Raw genomic sequence first — 17,844 nt, 5'->3', positions numbered from 1 at the left:
CAGCATCTGCTCCCCACTAGTTGGAGTAGAAGCCCCCAGGTCCATTTCTGAGTTGCGGCGTGAGGTAGGTGGGACTAGAGTACTTCCACTGGGAGAGGAGCTACCGAGAATTCCAAGACGTGCACTCTGTGGTGTTGCCAGCCGCCTGATGTGTGCATTTACAACATGCACTCTTGTGGGCACTGACCCGGGCCCCTCCTCACCCACTGGGATGCAGGCAGTTGGCTCACACAGCCACCAGCACAGCTCTGATGGCACAGATCCGCTGAAGTTAGGTACTAGGACCTGCCATAGTTGCGTGTATTCTCACACCTGGCCCCATTGTGGGAGTTGCAGGGTCAGCCCAGTATCCAGCTGCACTTGTACATGTGCACACGTGCAGAGCCTGCAGCTGCTAGTGCCAGACCTGCACACCCACAGGAGTACCAGTAATTCCCTCGGATGTCCTGAGGGCGCTGAGCTTACAGAGGCGCCAGCACCTAAATCCTCCAAAGACATACGGGACAAGGCTCAGATTTCAACCCCACCTCCACATGTGGGCCGCCCACAGGCACTTGCACACTGCCAGACCTCTTGGAGGCGGAGCTACACCTGCTTTGAGTACCTGAGAAAGAGAGTGAGGCTGCTGTGCGGGGCTCCGATAGCCGGCCAGTCTCCTGCCTTTGCACACCCCTGTTTGAGGCCTGGGCCACGCTGCAGCCTGTCTCTGGGCAGCAAGCCCCAGTCCTTTCCCCAGGGCAGTCCACTGAAGTCGAGTTTCAGCCCACACCAGCAGAAGACTCCCATCTTGGGCCGGGTAGTGCAGTGAGGTGGTCAGGACCATCTGTGCTGGCCCTTCTTGGTTCTGCCTGCCACAAGCCAGCGGCTGCACTTTTCTCTGAGCCTCCGGAGGGCCCTGTCTGTCCTGGCTAATCTCCCAGCTGTTGAAGGCAGTTCCCAGGGTAAAGGAACCTTTCTTCTTTCACAGGTCCCTCCCAGGGGCTCAGGTCCTGTCCCTATTTCCTTTTTTTTTTTCCCCCCCTCTCATCCTTCCCAGTTACATGGTGATCATTCTTGCAGCTTTGGATGCGTGAGATCTTCTGACCCTGTTCAGTAAGTATTCTATGAGAATTGTTCCACGTGCAGCTGTGTTTGATGTATTTGTTGGAGGAGGTGAGCTCCACAGTATTCTGTTCCACCGTCATGATCTTTCCCCCCTTCTAGTTCTGAGGCTTGTTTATGATTCAGTTTTATTTCCCTTTGTGGATTATCGGCTATATTTCTTTGATTTCTTATTATAGTGGCTGCTTCAGGTCTTGTAGACTACGATCTTCAATGTATCAGAGTCTTTCTTTATGTAGTTATTCTACTTCATGCAGAGTACAAGAACCTTATAGAAGTATACGACCATTTTTTCTAACGTTTCTGTTACTGTCATATATTTTAGTTCTACATATGTTATAATCTACAGTCTACATCATTATTTTTATTGAAACAGTGAGCTAGCATTTAGAGATGTTTAATTAATAAGGAAATATAACATTTATCCATATTGTTAGCATTTCTAATGTTCTTCAGTCCTGTTTGGAGATGCAGATTTCCATCTGGAATTATTTTCTTTTGGTCTATAAGACTTCCTTTAACATTTCTTTAAATGTGAGTCTACTGGCGTTGAACTCTTTCAACTTTTGCATGTCTGAGATATATTTTTAAAAGATGTTTTAAAGATATTTCTCTGCATGTAACATTCTAGGTTGATAGCTGCTTTGCTTTCCGTAGTTTTAACATATTCTACCTTACTTGGAAGTTTCTGTTGAGAAATCTGTTGTCATGCTTATCTTTATCCGTATGTATGTGATATGTATTTTTTTCCTGTGGCTGACTTAAAGTTTTTCTTTTTTTAACTAGTTTTGAGCAATTTGATTATGATGCACCATGATATAATCTCTTGTGCTTGATGTTTCTTGAGCTTCTTAGACCTACTGATTTGGTTTCCATCAAATTTAGAAAAATTTTGGCCACCATGTCTTCAAACATTTTTTCCTGTGTCCTGCTTTGTCCTCTCTTTCAGGTCCTCCATTCGCAGCGTTGAGCTGCTTGAAGGCATGTCACAGCTCACAGATGTTCTGTTTACCTGTAGAAACTGTTTTCTCATTGAGTTTCAGTTTGTATAGTTTCTCTTCCTGTGTCTTCAAGTTCACTGATCTTTTCCTTCACAATGTCAAATAACTATTAATCCATCCGGAGTATTTTTCATGTTGGCATTGTAGTTTTCATCTCTACGAGTTTGATATGGGTCTGTTTTATATCTTCCAGGTCTCTGCTTAACATGTTCAAACTTTCCCTTAGCTTTTTGAACATATGGGATGCGGTTGTAACTGTTTTAATGTTCTTGTCTTCTAATTCTACCATCTGTATCTGTTTTCAGTTGGTTTGGGTAAGTTGATTTTTTTTCTCCTCAGTATGGGAAGTGTTTTTCTGCTTCTTTGTTTGCTCGGCAATATCTGATTGGATGTCAGACATTTAAAATTTTTGCCTAATTGGATAGTGGATATTTCTGTGTTCATGTGTGTGTGTGTGTATATATATATATATATATATATATATATATATATATATATATATATGTATGTATGTATATTTGAGCTTTGTTCTGAGACAGTTACATTACTGGGAAACAGGTTGATCCTTTCAGGGCTGACTTTTAAGATTTGTTAGATGGGACTAGAGCATAGTTTCATCTGCAGCTAATAATTCTGCACTGTCGATGCAGATCGTTTCTCAGCACTCTACTCTGCCCCATCAATAATGAGGTTTTCCACTCTGGGTGGTGGGAATTGACATTGCTCTTGACCCTGTGCAAATCCTGAGTTCTGTTCCTTCTGAGCATTTCAAGTGGTTCTCTTCCTGACGTCCAGAGTTCCTCACTCCCCTGAACTGACCAGTGCTCTGCTGAATACTTGGTCTTCTGCTAATCTCCATCTAGAGTGTGCTCTCTGTAGCAGTTTCCTGTCTGGTAGTCTATCCTGTGAATTGTAGCCACCCTGCTCTCCCTGGACTCTCAGCCTCATCTCCATAATTTAGGTAGTATGGTGGGTTTTGGCTGGATCCCCTCGCTGTTGCCACAGCCTAGAAACTGTCAGAGCATTGAGCTGAGGCAATTGTAAGGGTAAACTCTTGTTTGTTTTACATTCCCAGGGACCACTGCATTTATTACTCGATGTCCACTGTCTGGAAAATTGCTGTTTCATATCATTTGTCCCTGTTGCTCCATCTTGGGTAGAAGCGGAAGACAGCTTTCTTTCAGTGAGCTTAATGCATTTGAGATTCATTTGTTCTTGTGTGAATCAGTGGTCTATTCCTTTTTATTGCTGAGTAGAATTATATCATGTTGATATACCAGTGTGTTTAATCTGTTCACCAGCTGAAAGACACTGGGGTCATTTACACTTGATAGCAATTGTTAAGTGGAGCCGCTGTGCCATCTGTATATCTTCTTCTTTTTGCCCAGCTATTTTTTATTTGGTTGGCTTTTTTCCCCTATTTGTTTCCTTTTAAGAATTTCTCATATGTCCTCTTTACAAGTCTTTACCACACATGTGATTTGCAAGTATTTTTTCCCAGTCTGTGTTTTCGTTCTCTTCCCTGTGCTGCTTGAAGAAGACACATTGATTTTAATGAAATCAGGTTTTTTATCATTTTTTCTTTTATGCCTCATCATGCTTTTACTGTTGTACATAGGAAATTTTTGCCTAACCCAAGCTCACAAATATTTTCTTTGGTGATTTCTTCTAGAAGTTATAGAGTTGTGGTTTTACATTTATATCTCTGATTCATTTTGAATTATATTTTGTGCCTGGTGTAGATATCAGTCAATTTGGACATGGATATGGATAGTCAGTTTTTTCAACACTATTTTTTAATTGTGTTAAAATATGTATAGCATAAAGCTTACTATCTTAATCATTTTTAAGTGTACAATTGAGTCGTCCTAAATACATTCACTTTGTTGTAGAGCTGTCACCCCATCCATTTCCATAACTCTTTTCATCTTCTAAAACTGAAATCCCGTACCTGTTAAACAATAGCTCCCGCTCTTTCTTCTGGTCTTTTTATGTCTTGTTGTTCATAATTTTCCCCAACTGTGCATGCACGTAGTTATTTTTAGTCCCTCATAGTTTCTTTGTATTTTGTTGCTGCAGGAGACATTTGTCCAAGGGCAAGCACTGCAACAAAGGGTCACAGGTCCCAGCCTGTCCCACATTCTCATCTGGATGCTTGAGTGTGGAAGGACACACTTTTGCACACGTGTAGTTGTTGGCAGCACCCAGTTTCTCATGGTTGCAGGGCTGTGAGAAACAGTTTTTTGCTTGATGTTGGCCAGAGACCACCATAACCGCCCAGAGGTCACCAGCAGTTACTTGCCACATGATATTCCCCAACATGACCTTTTTTTCCTTGCAGCCAGCGAGGGAAAGAGAGATTTCAACAAGGAAGATTGCCATATTTTCTGTAACATCATCATACAAGCATGTGCATCCCATAACCTTCGCCATATTTTCATAGTTAGAAATAAGTCACAGGTTCTGAGCTCACTCAAGGGGAAGAGATCATACAGAGACACGATCACCAAGTGGTGGGGGTTGTCAGGCTACCTTCAGAGTCTGTTTTCTGTATACAGTAACAAAGGAACAGCATGTTGAGCACAAAAGAGTATATAATATAAGATTCCACGTATATGAAATTGTAGATAAGCAAAAGTAATCAACAGTGACAGAAAGCACCACTTGTTGGGGGCTATGGGTGAGTTAAGGTGAGTGTTTGCATGTAGTCAGACACTTGGGAACTTTTAGGGTGATGGAAGTACTCTATACACTGATTGTGGTGCTCGTCACACAGTTGTATACATTTGTCAGAACTCATGGAATTACACACTTAAAATGGTTTTACTGTATTGTATGTAAATTATACCTCAATAAAGTTGATTAAGGAAAAAGAACAATAATAGCCATGAACATCACAACATTTGTAACTTAATTATGCCAACTAAATCTAATAACATCCTTAAGAAACTTTTTAGAGTCAATAATTAGAAAATAACTCATTTTATAATATATTATTTGAAGAGTTTTCATAGTTAAAAATGTCTTTTTTTTTCTTTTTTTTAATACAGTTTATACAGATTTCTTTTTTTTATATGTTCTTTATGGTGTGTAAACCTATAATTTCGTTCTGAATGGTCACCTACTGAATCTAGTGATAAAGGTCTCATTTACCTCAACCCCTGTTGATGCTACTTCTAAAAGTGTATTAGCCATTTTCAGTTCTTACCGAAGTTTGAAGAAGGTATGCCTCATCAAGTGTTTTTCTACCTGCGTCTTCTAGTCTTTTTTAGTGGTTAATTGGATATTCAACTTGCATGTTCACTTCTACACTCATTATAGTGTGTTATATTCCAATAAGAGTATTAAAGTTCAGTGAAAACCTCATGCATACTGATGAGAATGCAAATGAGCATTGGTAAAAGAATGCTAGGATCTTAAGGCATAAACTGTCCAGTTAACTTGCTATATTCTGTTCAAACAATAGTTACATTATAATGAAGACTGATACAGAATCCATCATACAAATATAATTAGCAATGGCAAAATCATTACATAATTTGTAATTGAATAGAGGTTCAGTTCCAGATTGTTCTGAGTTAAAAAAAAAGAAATGTAATGATTTGATATTAGTGCTTATTTCTGTTCCTTCCTCCTTATAACCTTTGCCAGCCTTTAGCAAGACATTTCCTTTGCTGTATGTAGTGATGGGGAAACAAGGGATGATTATATAAATGAGTGATAACATTGAAAATTTCCAGCTGTAACCTTTATTGGATACATAACACTGAACAGGCATCAACCATCATCTCAAGAAGACATCTCAAGTATCTGGTTATTGTAGAATTATAAATATTGTAGGATTATTTATTTCAGAAATTACATGTATCTATCTAAATAAAAATCTCTTTTCCTTGAACCATTTAAAACAAAGTTAAAGGAAGCCCTGATATCTTTCCTTAGAGAAGAGTCTCTGATGAGAATGAATAGTCTAGGTTGTATTAATATATTACCTTAATACTTAATATTATATCTATGAATGAATTTTATAAACTTATACAAAACCAGTAGGGTTTAGAAAAACACATATCAGAGTTTCTTCAACCTATTCATCTACCTTGGAATTAAAAAAAAAATTATTTGAGGGCTTCCCAGATGATCCAGTGGTTAAGAATCCACTTGCTAATGCTGGGGACACAGGTTTAATCCCTGGTCCTGGAAGATTCCCACATGTCAAAGGACAGCTAAGCCTGTGCACCACAGATACTGAGCCAGCACTCTAGAGCCTGCGAGCCACGACTGCTGAAGCCCGTGCACCTAGAGCCTGTGCTCAGCAACAAGAGAAGCCCGCCCAATGAGAAGCTTGCACATCGCGACTAGAGAGTAGCCCCTGTTTGCCATAACTAGAGAAAGCCCGCGTGCAGCCATGAATAAATAAATACATAAAATTTTTTAAATTTTTGGATTTTAAGATTAGAAAATTTTAAGATTTAAGAAAATTTTAAAATAATTTTAAGATTTAAGAAAATTTTAAGATTCTACTGAAGTATTTTTCTTTTCTCAACCTTATGAAAACAAAAGTTGAAAATTCTGTTTGATAGACTCATCAGTAAGACAAATTGTTGTTTTTCTCATAGTGCCAGTGTGTTATTGTGCCAGTATACTTTTTTGGATGATCTAATGTCAGTGCTAGTGTTCACAGACTCTAGAATACATAGCAATCAGGTAAAAAGTGTAATCGTTTTTTCGGGGTTTTTTGTTTTGTTTTTTAATGTTTATTGGAGTATAGTTGATTTACAATATTGTGTTAGATGCAGGTGTACAGCAAAGTGAAAAAAGTGTAATAATAATGACATTTTTGATAATTTATCAAAGTGTTTTGATAATATATGAAAGTGTTTTAAAATCAAGATATATAATTGCTAAAAGGATTATACTTAATGGTAGCCCTAGCACAGAAGTTGACAAACTTTTCCTTAAAGGGCCAGATGCTAAATAGTTTAGACTTTGCAGGCCGTATGGTCTTTGTTACAGCTTACTCATCTCTGCCACTGTAGCACAAGTTATAATAGATATGTAAATAAGGAAGTATGACTGTGTTCCAGTAAAACCTTATTTACAGACACTGAAATTTGAATTCTGTGTAATTTTCATATGTCATGAAATATTGTTCTTTGTTGGTTATTTTTTCAGCCATTAAAATAAAAAATAAAAAGCAAGCCACGCATTACAATTTTGCTTGCAGTCTATAGTTTGTCAGTGCGCCCCCCCAGCAGTTGATTTTTCTGAATTAACTTTATAATCTTAATCAGAACTGAATATTTATTGCTTAAAACATTTTTAAGGTACATGGCTCATAGTGAATTATTTTAAAAGCAGTCTCTTTCCTAGGGAGAAGAGTGCCCATAAATATAGACAATATTTTTACCATAAAGAGACAGTTGAAAAATTCCATAGCTTACTTATTTCCTTGATTGTGCAGAAGAATCTTGATATTGCTAAGCTGGATTTTTTTTAATACAGGTCAAAATCCCATTACAGTGAATATTTTTACAGTGGAAGTACTCATTCAAAAACTGTATTTAAGTACCTACTCTTTCAAAGCATTTAGGTGGTAGATAAATAAATCTCGCATGGATACATTCTGCCCTTAACAAACTTCCAGCCTAGAAAGGAATATAAAATCTGTGCAAGTTGTAGCTAAAAATGAACTAAATAGAGCTGGAAGCCAAAAAGAAGAGAATGCAGATGATAACAACGCGGATAGAAGTTCAGAAACAGGAATAGATAGAGAAGGCAAAACACTGGGTACTGTATTGAAAATACATGTATGGGGTTAGTGCCAGAGCGAACAGAGCAGGGTGAAGTAACCAGTCACAGGCCCACAACTGAATGCTGCTCTTTCCTCCCTCACAGTCATTCACTACTGGGCTTGTCATGAGAATGGGTCCTGCTGCTATTACTTGGAGCAGACAGGCTACTGGAGCTAACGCGTCAGAAGAAAAGGTGGCTGGTGAATGGACAGAGCTCAGATTTTAGAGCCATTTAAACCAACATTTTGGAGAAGGCAATGGCACCCCACTCCAGTACTCTTGCCTGGAAAATCCCATGGACAGAGGAGCCTGGTAGGCTGCAGTCCATGGGGTCGCTAAGAGTCGGACACGACTGAGCGAGTTCACTTTCACTTTTCACTTTCATGCATTGGAGAAGGAAATGGCAACCCACTCCAGTGTTCTTGCCTGGAGAATCCCAGGGACAGCGGAGCCTGGTGGGCTGCCGTCTATGGGGTTACACAGAGTCAGACACGACTGAAGTGACTTAGCAGTAAACCAACATTTGATTCTCAGTCTGTTACCTGCCAGATATGTGAGTTTTGGCAAGTTGCTGATCTTCTTGAACCTCAGTTTCCCAATCTGTAAAATGGGGTTAAAAATGCTTATTTTCTGACATGTAGTTCGTGTTGTGACCTATTCCTCTTCCTAGTTTAGTGTTCCCTGCTTGTTGCTTATAAACTTTGAGAAACTGCTTAGTAGAGCATGGATGGTTATTGCTGCCAGAGACAGGGTCAGATCTGGATTCAAATTCCACCATTACTATTTAATGTGTAAACTTGGGAAAGTTATTTAATTTTTCTATCAAATAAGCATATTTCACAATTTTGTAATGAAGATTGAACCAACTAAAGTGATAAAATAGTTTCTACTTTTCAAAGACCATATTCCTTGCAAGTATATCAGTATATGTCCTCATAAGTCAAGCAAGTTTTGTTGATCTTTGCTTTTTGGAGTCTGTTATGAAAAAAAAAATACAGGTTTATTGAAAAATAGCAAAAACTTAGACTTGTATGTTTATTGTATGCCAGACTCTGAACTAAGAATTTATATATATTATTTCATGTAACTTTCACAATAACCCTAAAATGTAGACACTAGATAGATGAGGAATCTGATGTCTAGAAAATTAAATAATTTGCCTCAGGTTACACAGCTAGTAAGTACTTGAGTGGGGATTTGAACCCCAAAATTCTACCTCTGCTCTCCTAAGCACTGTACTATATGTCTTCATGTGATTCTGACACACTTCCTTAGAGGCAGCTGCCTCCACTCCCTTCCTGTTGCTGTAAAGCATCTAACGCAGTATTCAGTGTCCAGTAGGCACTTGACAAGTATGAACTGTCTGCTGTGCATCTCATCTCCCAAGTGTTGGAGCTTAAGGCCTGTCATGCCAACCGTAGGAGATAGACTGCTTGCCAGAACAGATTAGAAGAGAAGTCTCTGAAAATGAAAACTTTTCTCCATCCATTCTTTTATATGTTGAGCAATAATTGGTTAACGTTACCAGGATAAGTTTAATGTTGCCTTGTAGTTTACCGCATTATCATTTGGCCTATATGCCATTATATACTAAATTGAATTCAGATGCTTATGAGGTATGATTTTAGTTATGAAACTGTCCCCTTTACACTCTCCCCACACTCACATATTTTTTATGACACAGATCATACCTGACGTATGTTTTGGTGACTCCTTTCTGCGGCCCCTTCACCAGTATATATGCTCCTTCGCCAGTATATATGCTCCAGAAGAGGAGGGAACACATGTTCGGTTCCCTGTTGTCTCTCTAGTGGCTAAAACATGCGTGTGTGCTAAGTTGCTTCAATCGTGTCTGACTCTGTGACCCCATGGACTATAGCCTGCCAGGCTCCTCTTTCCATGGGGTTCTCTAGGTAAGAATACTGGAGTGGGTTGCCATGCCCTCCTCCGGGGCATCTTCCCAATTCAAGGATCGAAGCCATGTCTCTTATGACTCCTGCATTGGCAGGCAGGTTCTTTACCACTAGCGCCACCTGGGAAGCCCTAAAACAATATATAGCAGGTGTTTAATACATATTTGTTTCGTGCGTGGGTAAATAAAATGTGCAGTTTATAGAAAACTTATATTTAGTTATTATTTTTCTTTCTAGCTTGGATCAGAAAAACAAGACAGACTCCGCCTACTATGGAGGTAAGAATACACAAGGAAAATATTCAAATATGTGTCTGTAATGCTGTGCTTCTCAATTGAGTTTGTACTCTCAGAGATACATGAAACCTCTAAAACATATGTGATGCCACCTCTCCAAAATGTTAATTTTACTCCATAGAAAATAATTTCAAACATATTTGTAATAAATGTACAAATCATGGAATGTAACATAAAATTTATATAAAATTTTAAGTGAAGTGATAACAATTTAAAACAAAATAAAAATACTTTAGAGGATGTTTGGACTTAAAGCAGCTTGCATCAGAACATTTCCCTGGCCTCTGGGAGTTCTCTGTTCTGATATGGATGCTTCGGTGGAAGAGTTGAGAAACACTAAATCTCTTGGTCCTATCCAAATCATGCTGTTTATTTTGCCCTTAATTTTATATAAAACTATAAAATTTTATAATTTATATGTAAATTTAATGCCATCAGGTACCTGAAGAAACTTTAAAATATACAATTAACAGGTAATAGGTAGCACTCAGTAACTAATAGTTGAATTTGTATTTAAAACTTTAGAAACATAGGAAATTCCCTGGTGGTCCAGTGGTTAGGACTTCACGTTTTCACTGCCCAGGGCCTGGGTTCTGTTCCTGACTGGTAAACTACGATCCTGCAAGCTACATGGAGCAGCCAAAATAAAAGCTTTAGAAGCATAATTTTGGTGGTATGCAGAATGAAAAACATAGCAAAGCTGTGGTATTTGTGTTTTTACAACATGGTTATCTCAATGGCAGAAACCAGCACAATATTGTAAAGCAATTATCCTTCAATTGAAAATAGATTAAAAATGGTTATTTCATAATTTCAAAACACTTATTTCATAATTTTTATTTTAAAACAGTAGCAAAATGTTTGTAAGAGATAAATGTATTTCATAGGAGGGAAGTTTTCAAATTCATTAATATACTGCCTATTTCTTTTGTTTTACTATTGAGGATTCTTCTTTTCCCTCTCTACCACAAACCTTGTTGACAACATAAATGAGTTCCAATACTCAGGCCACACTTTTTAAGAGGTGGATACTCCAAGGAAGAGTTTAGGATAACCTGTAAATTAGCATACCTATCTTTACTGTTCCATTCCTCTTGGACTGACCCTATCAGCGTTTGTCTGACCAAGGTCTAAGTGAGCGTATTACTAAGCCTATTTTTAGCTTTATATGTTGCTTCCATCTTACCCTTGTCCTACACTTCTCAGACTCTTTTTTCTAGTATCCAGTGAACCTTGGAATAAAAGTGGAAAAAAAAAATCAATGTGATCCAGTATGCAGAAGTATCTTCTGTGGTTTCCAGTGCTAAGGATGGATCAAGGAACCCTTCTTGTGTTGGCCACAATAAGAGCTACTGTTCTTAGAGAAACGGGTGCTTCTTCTATCCTCAGGACTTTGGAAGCCTTCTTTAGATACATGTAAAGTGATTAGATGGAAGTAACTGCCATTATCAGGCCTAAGTCACCACTCCTGTAAATGTTAGGTAATCCCATCATCTCAGACAAGCTCCAGTTAAAACAGTGAGACCAGGTCATTCCATCCATGGTGCTCACATTCTCAAATGTCTGAAAAGGAGCCCTCTGTTTCCTCTTTTCAAATATACTATTAGTTGCAGTGTTCTTTATACAGAAGAGCCCCCATGTCTGTGGGCCCCCAATACACACACACACACATCCTCTTCTCTCCCTCCTGATCGTTTCCATTGTGTTTCAGGAATTTCCATTTTTTTATTAGCAAATTGCCATTCACATTTGATATTGTTCTAGGAACTTTCTCTACCACAGAACCTCTACTAAAATCTACCTGTGTCTAAAAGATAGTGAGTCTCTTCTTTCCTTGAAGTGGATTGTGCTCATTTTCCTACAACGCATAGAAAGAAAGTAGGACCTTTCCCCTATGGTTTCTAAAATAGTCTTCCATTTTGTGGGCCCAGGAGAATGTATTACCTTTGCAATCTAAGTAGATTTCTTTCAACCTATTCATCATTTTTATCTTTGCTAATATCCAGGGCACTCTCCCACACTGATGGCAGCGATTAGAACCAAACTTCCAGTTTTTTTCTGTCACTGTCTCTCCAAGTTCTTAGCCATTTAGTTCTTTGACTTTGTCCTCACCTGTATCCCTAGCTCAAAGAACAACCACTTCCATAACCACACCTTAGTTCATATCATCACCAACACCATTCTACCATTACAACTTACAAACTTTTCAATCCCAGAGTCTACATATATCATCATAAGGGAGAGGAAAAACCCATTTACAGTAAAAATAAGGCATGCATACAGAAAACCACAAGAATTAAATGGGGTTGTTTAACAGGTTATTATAAGGCAAATTCCACCCAGATCAAGAAATACAACTTTGCCAGCTACTCATATGCCCCATCTCAATACAACCTCCTTTCTACCCACAAAAGCAACCTGGAACCCTGACTTTTGTAGTAATCATTTCCTCACATGTTTAAATAATCTTTCTTCTCAGCCAAATGGACACTATAGTTTAGACTTGCCTGTTTTGTAAAAACTTCATACTTAAGTCTCTTTCAGTTTATATGTTCTTCCTCCATCCCTTTTATTTCCTGACAGATTTATCTATTGAAAAACCCAACCAAAGTTTGCCACAGTCTAAATTTTGCTAATCTTGTGCTCTCTGTGTAGGCTTCTCAGGTGGCGTGAGAGGTAAAGAACCTGCCTACCAATGCAGGAGACATAAGAGATGTGGGTTAGATCCCTGGGTTGGAAGATCCCCTGGAAGAAGGCATGGCTACCCACTCCAGTGTTCTTGCCTAGAGAATCCCATGGACAGAGGAGCCTGATGGGTTACAGTCCAAAAGGTCTCAAAGAGTTGGACAAGACTGAAGTGACTTAGCACGCATGCACGCATGTTCTCTGCATAATCCAACATGTTCTCCTGTTCCTCTGTCTTCCAGATTGGAAGCTGGATCCAGCAGCTAGATACTGATGTTTGATCTTTTTGTCAAGAATGTGTAAAGTGTTTGGCAAGACTACAGGAGAGCATTGTGTCTGGTTGTCCTTTTTCTAATCTTTGTAGATGCTCATGCTTAATGCGTATGGTTAGTTCATTGGAAACAACCTCCTGTGTTCTTGCATATCTTTTAAAACTAGTTTGTTTTTAAGATGCTGCCAGTAATTTGAGTTCTCTACTTTTTTTCAAATCTGTTAGTGAACTCCCACCCCCAAATAGACTTCCACTATATCATCTATAGACTATGGCTGAAGGTTTGTTATTTAGTCCCTAAGTCATGTCCAACTCTTTTGCAGCCCCATAGACTATAGCCTGCCAGGCTCATAGCTGAAAGTAGCTAGTAGCAATTAGAATTACCATTTACAGTAGCATTAGAAAGCATAAAATACCCTGATATAAATTTAACAAACTATATGCAAGACATATAGACTAAACACTATAAAACATTGGTAAGAGAAATTAGGGAAAGACCTAAATTAACGGGGAGATATATCTGTTCATTGATTGGAATATTTAGTATTGCTAAGATGTTAGTTCTCCCAAAAGCTACTGATTCGCAGCAGTAATTCTTAGCACTTTGTCATGAATCAGTTACAGAGAAGCCTTATTATAACACAAATTGCAGAACCTTTTCCCCAGAGTTTTTGATCCACAAAGTCTGGAGTAAGCCCTGAATATTTGTATTTATAGCAAGTTCCCTGGTGATGCTAACTAATGCTGCTGATCCAGAGCCCATACTTTGTAAACCACTTCTCTATAGACTCAGTCAAGTAAAAATCCAGTTAAAATCCCATTAGACTTATTTTGGTAGAAATCAAGATGCTGATTCTAAAATATATATGGAAATTCAGAGGACCTAGAGTAGCTGAAAGCAATCATGAAAAAGGAGACAGTAATTAGAGGACTTATGCTCTAATTAGAGAACTTATGCTCTAACAATTAGAGAACTGACTCTAAAACCATAGTAATTAAGACAGCGTGGTACTGGTATAAGGATATATAAACAAATAAATGGAAAAGAATAGAGAGTTTAGAAGTAGATAGTGTACAACCAGCTGGTTTTTGGTGGTAGCACCAAAGGAACACAATTAGAAATGAAGAGTCTTTATAACAAGCTGGAATAATATCCTAGCTGAACTCAATCCCTACCTCACATCATACACAGATATTAACTAAAGGTGTGGATCCTAGACTAAACGTAAAAGTTAAGACTATAATGCTTCTACAAGAAAACATAGTGGAGGGCTTCCCTGGTGACTCAGTGGTAAAGAATCTGTGTGCCAGTGCAGGAGACGGGTTTGATCCCTGATCCGGGAAGATCCCACATGCCACAGAGCAGCTAAATCAGTGAGCCACAACTATTGAGCCTGTGCTGTAGAGCCCATTAACTGCAGCTGGTGAAGCCCGTGCACCTGAGGGCCCATGCCCTACAACAAGAGAAACCACAATGAGAAACGTGTGCACCACAGTGAAGAGTAGCCCCCCCACTCGCTGAAACTGGAGAAAAGCCTGCATGGCAGCAAAGACCCAGCACAGCCAGAAATAAATGAAATAAAATTATAGAAAAAGGAGAAATCAGTGGCATATCTTCACAACTTTGGGAAAGACAGGAGATAGCAAGCACCATCATAAGAAGAAACATTGATAAATTGAACCTAATCAAAATTAAAAACTAATGCTCAAATCAAAAGAGAACATGAAGAAAGGAACAGACTGGGAGAAAATAATCCCAGTACGTGTATCTGACAAAGGACTTGTATTCAGACTGTATAAAAACCACTTCAACTCAATGATAGAAGACAAAGCTAATAAAAATGGGGTGAAAATCTTGAATTGGCTTTAATAAGATTCAAGAATAGCCACTAAGCATATGGAAAGATACTTAACGTCACTCATCATCATAATGGGATGCCATCACACATCTATGAAAATGGCTAAAATTTAGAAGATTGACAGTAGCCGTAACTAGAACAACAGTAAATGTACGTATATAACCGTATAGTGATTGGTAGGGAAATTATATAACCACGTTAAAAAACTGACAGTTTCTTCCTACCCTATAACTCAGCAGTTATAGGCCACCTGAAGGTGAAGGAATCCGTTTTTAGGCTCACTTCTTGGGAAGCCCTGGCCAAAAGAATCTAGTTCCTTGAAATACTATTTCAGCTTCCTGATTCATGCCGAGCCCGACTTTCTAGCTTTCCTCTCTATATTTGCTATATCTATCCTACCTTCAAAGGTACTCCTTGCTATTTCCCAAGTTGAATGTCTTCTTTTCCATCAGCTGGGCTCTTCTGCTCAAGCTTAATTTCATCTAAAATCATTGCAGCACTCTTTGCAACAGCTAGAACATGGAAGCAACCTAGAAGTCTGTCGACAGATGAATGGACAAAGAAGTTGTGATACATATGCACAATGGAATATTACTTGACCATAAAAAGGAACACATTTGAGTCAGTTCTAATGAGGTGGATGAACCTAGAGCCTATTATACAGAGTGAAGTAAGTCAGAAAGATGAATACTGTATACTGTCACATATATATGGAATCTAGAAAGATGAATTTATTTGCAAGACAGCAATGGAGAAACAAACATAGAGAACAGATTTATGGACACGGGGAGAAGGGAGGATAGGGTGAGATGTATGGACAGAGTAACATGGAAACTTACATTACCATATGTAAAATAGACAGCCAATGGGAATTTGCTGTTTGTCTCAGGGAACTCAAGCAGGGGCTCCATATCAACCTAGAGGGTTGGGATGGGGAGGGAGATGGGAGGGAGGTTCAAGAGGGAGAGGACATATGTACACCTATGGCTGATTCGTGTTGATGTTTGACAGAAAACAACAAAATTCTGTAAAGCAAATATCCTTCAGTTAAAAAGAAATAAAAACAAAAACAAAATTTATAATCCTTTCTTCAACTTTTCCCCCAGCTTATTAACTCAGAGCTAGTCATTTCTTTCTTGATACAACTACACTGCCTTGTGTACTTATATAAGCCTTTGAGTTCAGTATTATAATTACTTATTTTATTTGTCCATCTTTCAGACTATATTATGGGCTATATGGCACAGGGATTATGTCTTATTAATTTATATATCATAAACACTTAACACAGAACCTGATTCATTATTAGATAGACTTTTATTGACAGACTTGAAAATCTCAATGCCATGTAAGTATATTACATGGTTTGTATGACAGAGTTGGACTTCCTGGCGGCTCAGACAGTAAAGCATCTGCCTACAGTGCAGGAGGCCCGGTTTCAATCCCTGGGTGGGGAAGATCCCCTGGAGAAGGAAATGACAGAGTTTGAATTTCCAGCAGCCAACTATAAAATAACCCTGAGAAACTGAATATATTTTGAAATTGAGCATTGCTTGTACTTTTTTTCATGAAAATTCACATTTTACTTCAGGTTGCCAATATCATTCAATGCCTGTTCATCAGTTCAATACAAGTTGAAGTAACATTTCACAAAAAGTAATAAGGTAGACTTTTCATAGTCTTAACTATGTCCTATTAGAAGCCATATATAGCAAGTTATTTTGAAATACTGCTTCTGCTTTCATACTGACAAGACAGTAGGAAACACAGTTTTCTGTTTGAAAAAGTGAATAAATGCATTGACAAAATATATGACTCAGCAGTAGGTTTACAGACAGTAGAAGAAAGCGGTAATATTAGAGCTTACTCACTTCCTTTTTAATACATATGCTCATTGAAGGGCTTCTCTGGTGGCTCAGCTAGAAAAAAAAAAAAAAAAAAAAACCCACCTGACAATGCAGGAGACCCAAGAGACACAGATTCAATCCCTGGGTCAGAAACATCCCCTGCAGAAGGAAATGGCAACCCACTCAAGTATTCTTGCCTGGAAAATCACATGGAGAGGGGAGCCTGGTGGGTCACAGTCCATGGGTCACAAAGAGTTGGACATGACTGAGCACACATGCCCACAAGCATGCTCCATGAAAGAGGAAGAGGAAATTCTTGAAATGAGTAGAGAATGGAGCTGCATGGAGATACTGTAGTCTAAGGAGAGGCCGGAGCTGCGAGGTAGCACCTTGTTAACTTGGCCCTGTTCTCAGGTCTGGGCTGAAGGCTCCAATGACTCCTTTTTTGTCCGTGTCCAAAGTGATTTGGCTCTGAAAGATACCACAGTGACTAAAACACAAGAGAGTTTGTAAGTGTTGCCAGAATTCCAGTATATTAATTTACAGTAAGAAATTAAATTGGCATAGGAAAAAGCAGTAGGATATGAGTATGATATTTGGATGAGAAAAGTTAAGTGGTAAAATTAATGTTTAATTGCATCAGGCCCAGAATCACCTGTTGTGTCCATTTCACCATAGGGATAGTCTGACCACATGAATAGCCTTATGATTTGGAATGGAAAAAAGTGGCCACATGCTTGTTAAGGTTTTTCTTCCTGTGAACAGTGTTTTTATGGATTGTCAGCATTTGTTTCTATGATTCCCTTTTTTCTTTGCTTCTCTTTTCTAATTGACCTATTATTTATTTTGCTATTACAGTAGTTATATTATGGTCAAATATTGCTGGCCCTGCAGCTCTTCTTTTGTTTTACTCTTTTCATATCTCTGCCCTGGCCTATCTTGCAGTTTAACTTTCAGAGAGGACTCTTCTTTCTGAATTTTTGAGCCCCATCTCACTGTTGTCTCCAAGTGACGGATATTTGTTGAGCATGTTCTTGGTGCCTAGTATTATTAGCTCATTTTATAAGTTACAGAATTGA

At 38.5% G+C, this 17,844-nt stretch overlaps 1 protein-coding gene across 2 annotated transcripts in view; it reads left to right on the top strand.

The window, feature by feature from the left end:
* Window positions 1-17,844, top strand: part of NDUFAF2 (NADH:ubiquinone oxidoreductase complex assembly factor 2) — a 166,661-nt gene that overhangs the window by 104,258 nt on the left and 44,559 nt on the right. For both annotated transcript variants that reach the window (XM_027519935.1, XM_027519934.1), the window contains exon 3: window positions 10,045-10,085. In XM_027519935.1, the coding sequence (XP_027375736.1) occupies window positions 10,045-10,085 (41 nt within the window). The remainder of the gene's footprint in view (window positions 1-10,044; window positions 10,086-17,844) is intronic.

This window comes from Bos indicus x Bos taurus, chromosome 20 (assembly GCF_003369695.1).
Source record: "Bos indicus x Bos taurus breed Angus x Brahman F1 hybrid chromosome 20, Bos_hybrid_MaternalHap_v2.0, whole genome shotgun sequence".
Lineage (NCBI taxonomy): Eukaryota > Metazoa > Chordata > Mammalia > Artiodactyla > Bovidae > Bos > Bos indicus x Bos taurus.
This window is presented reverse-complemented; position numbering and strand designations above follow the sequence as displayed.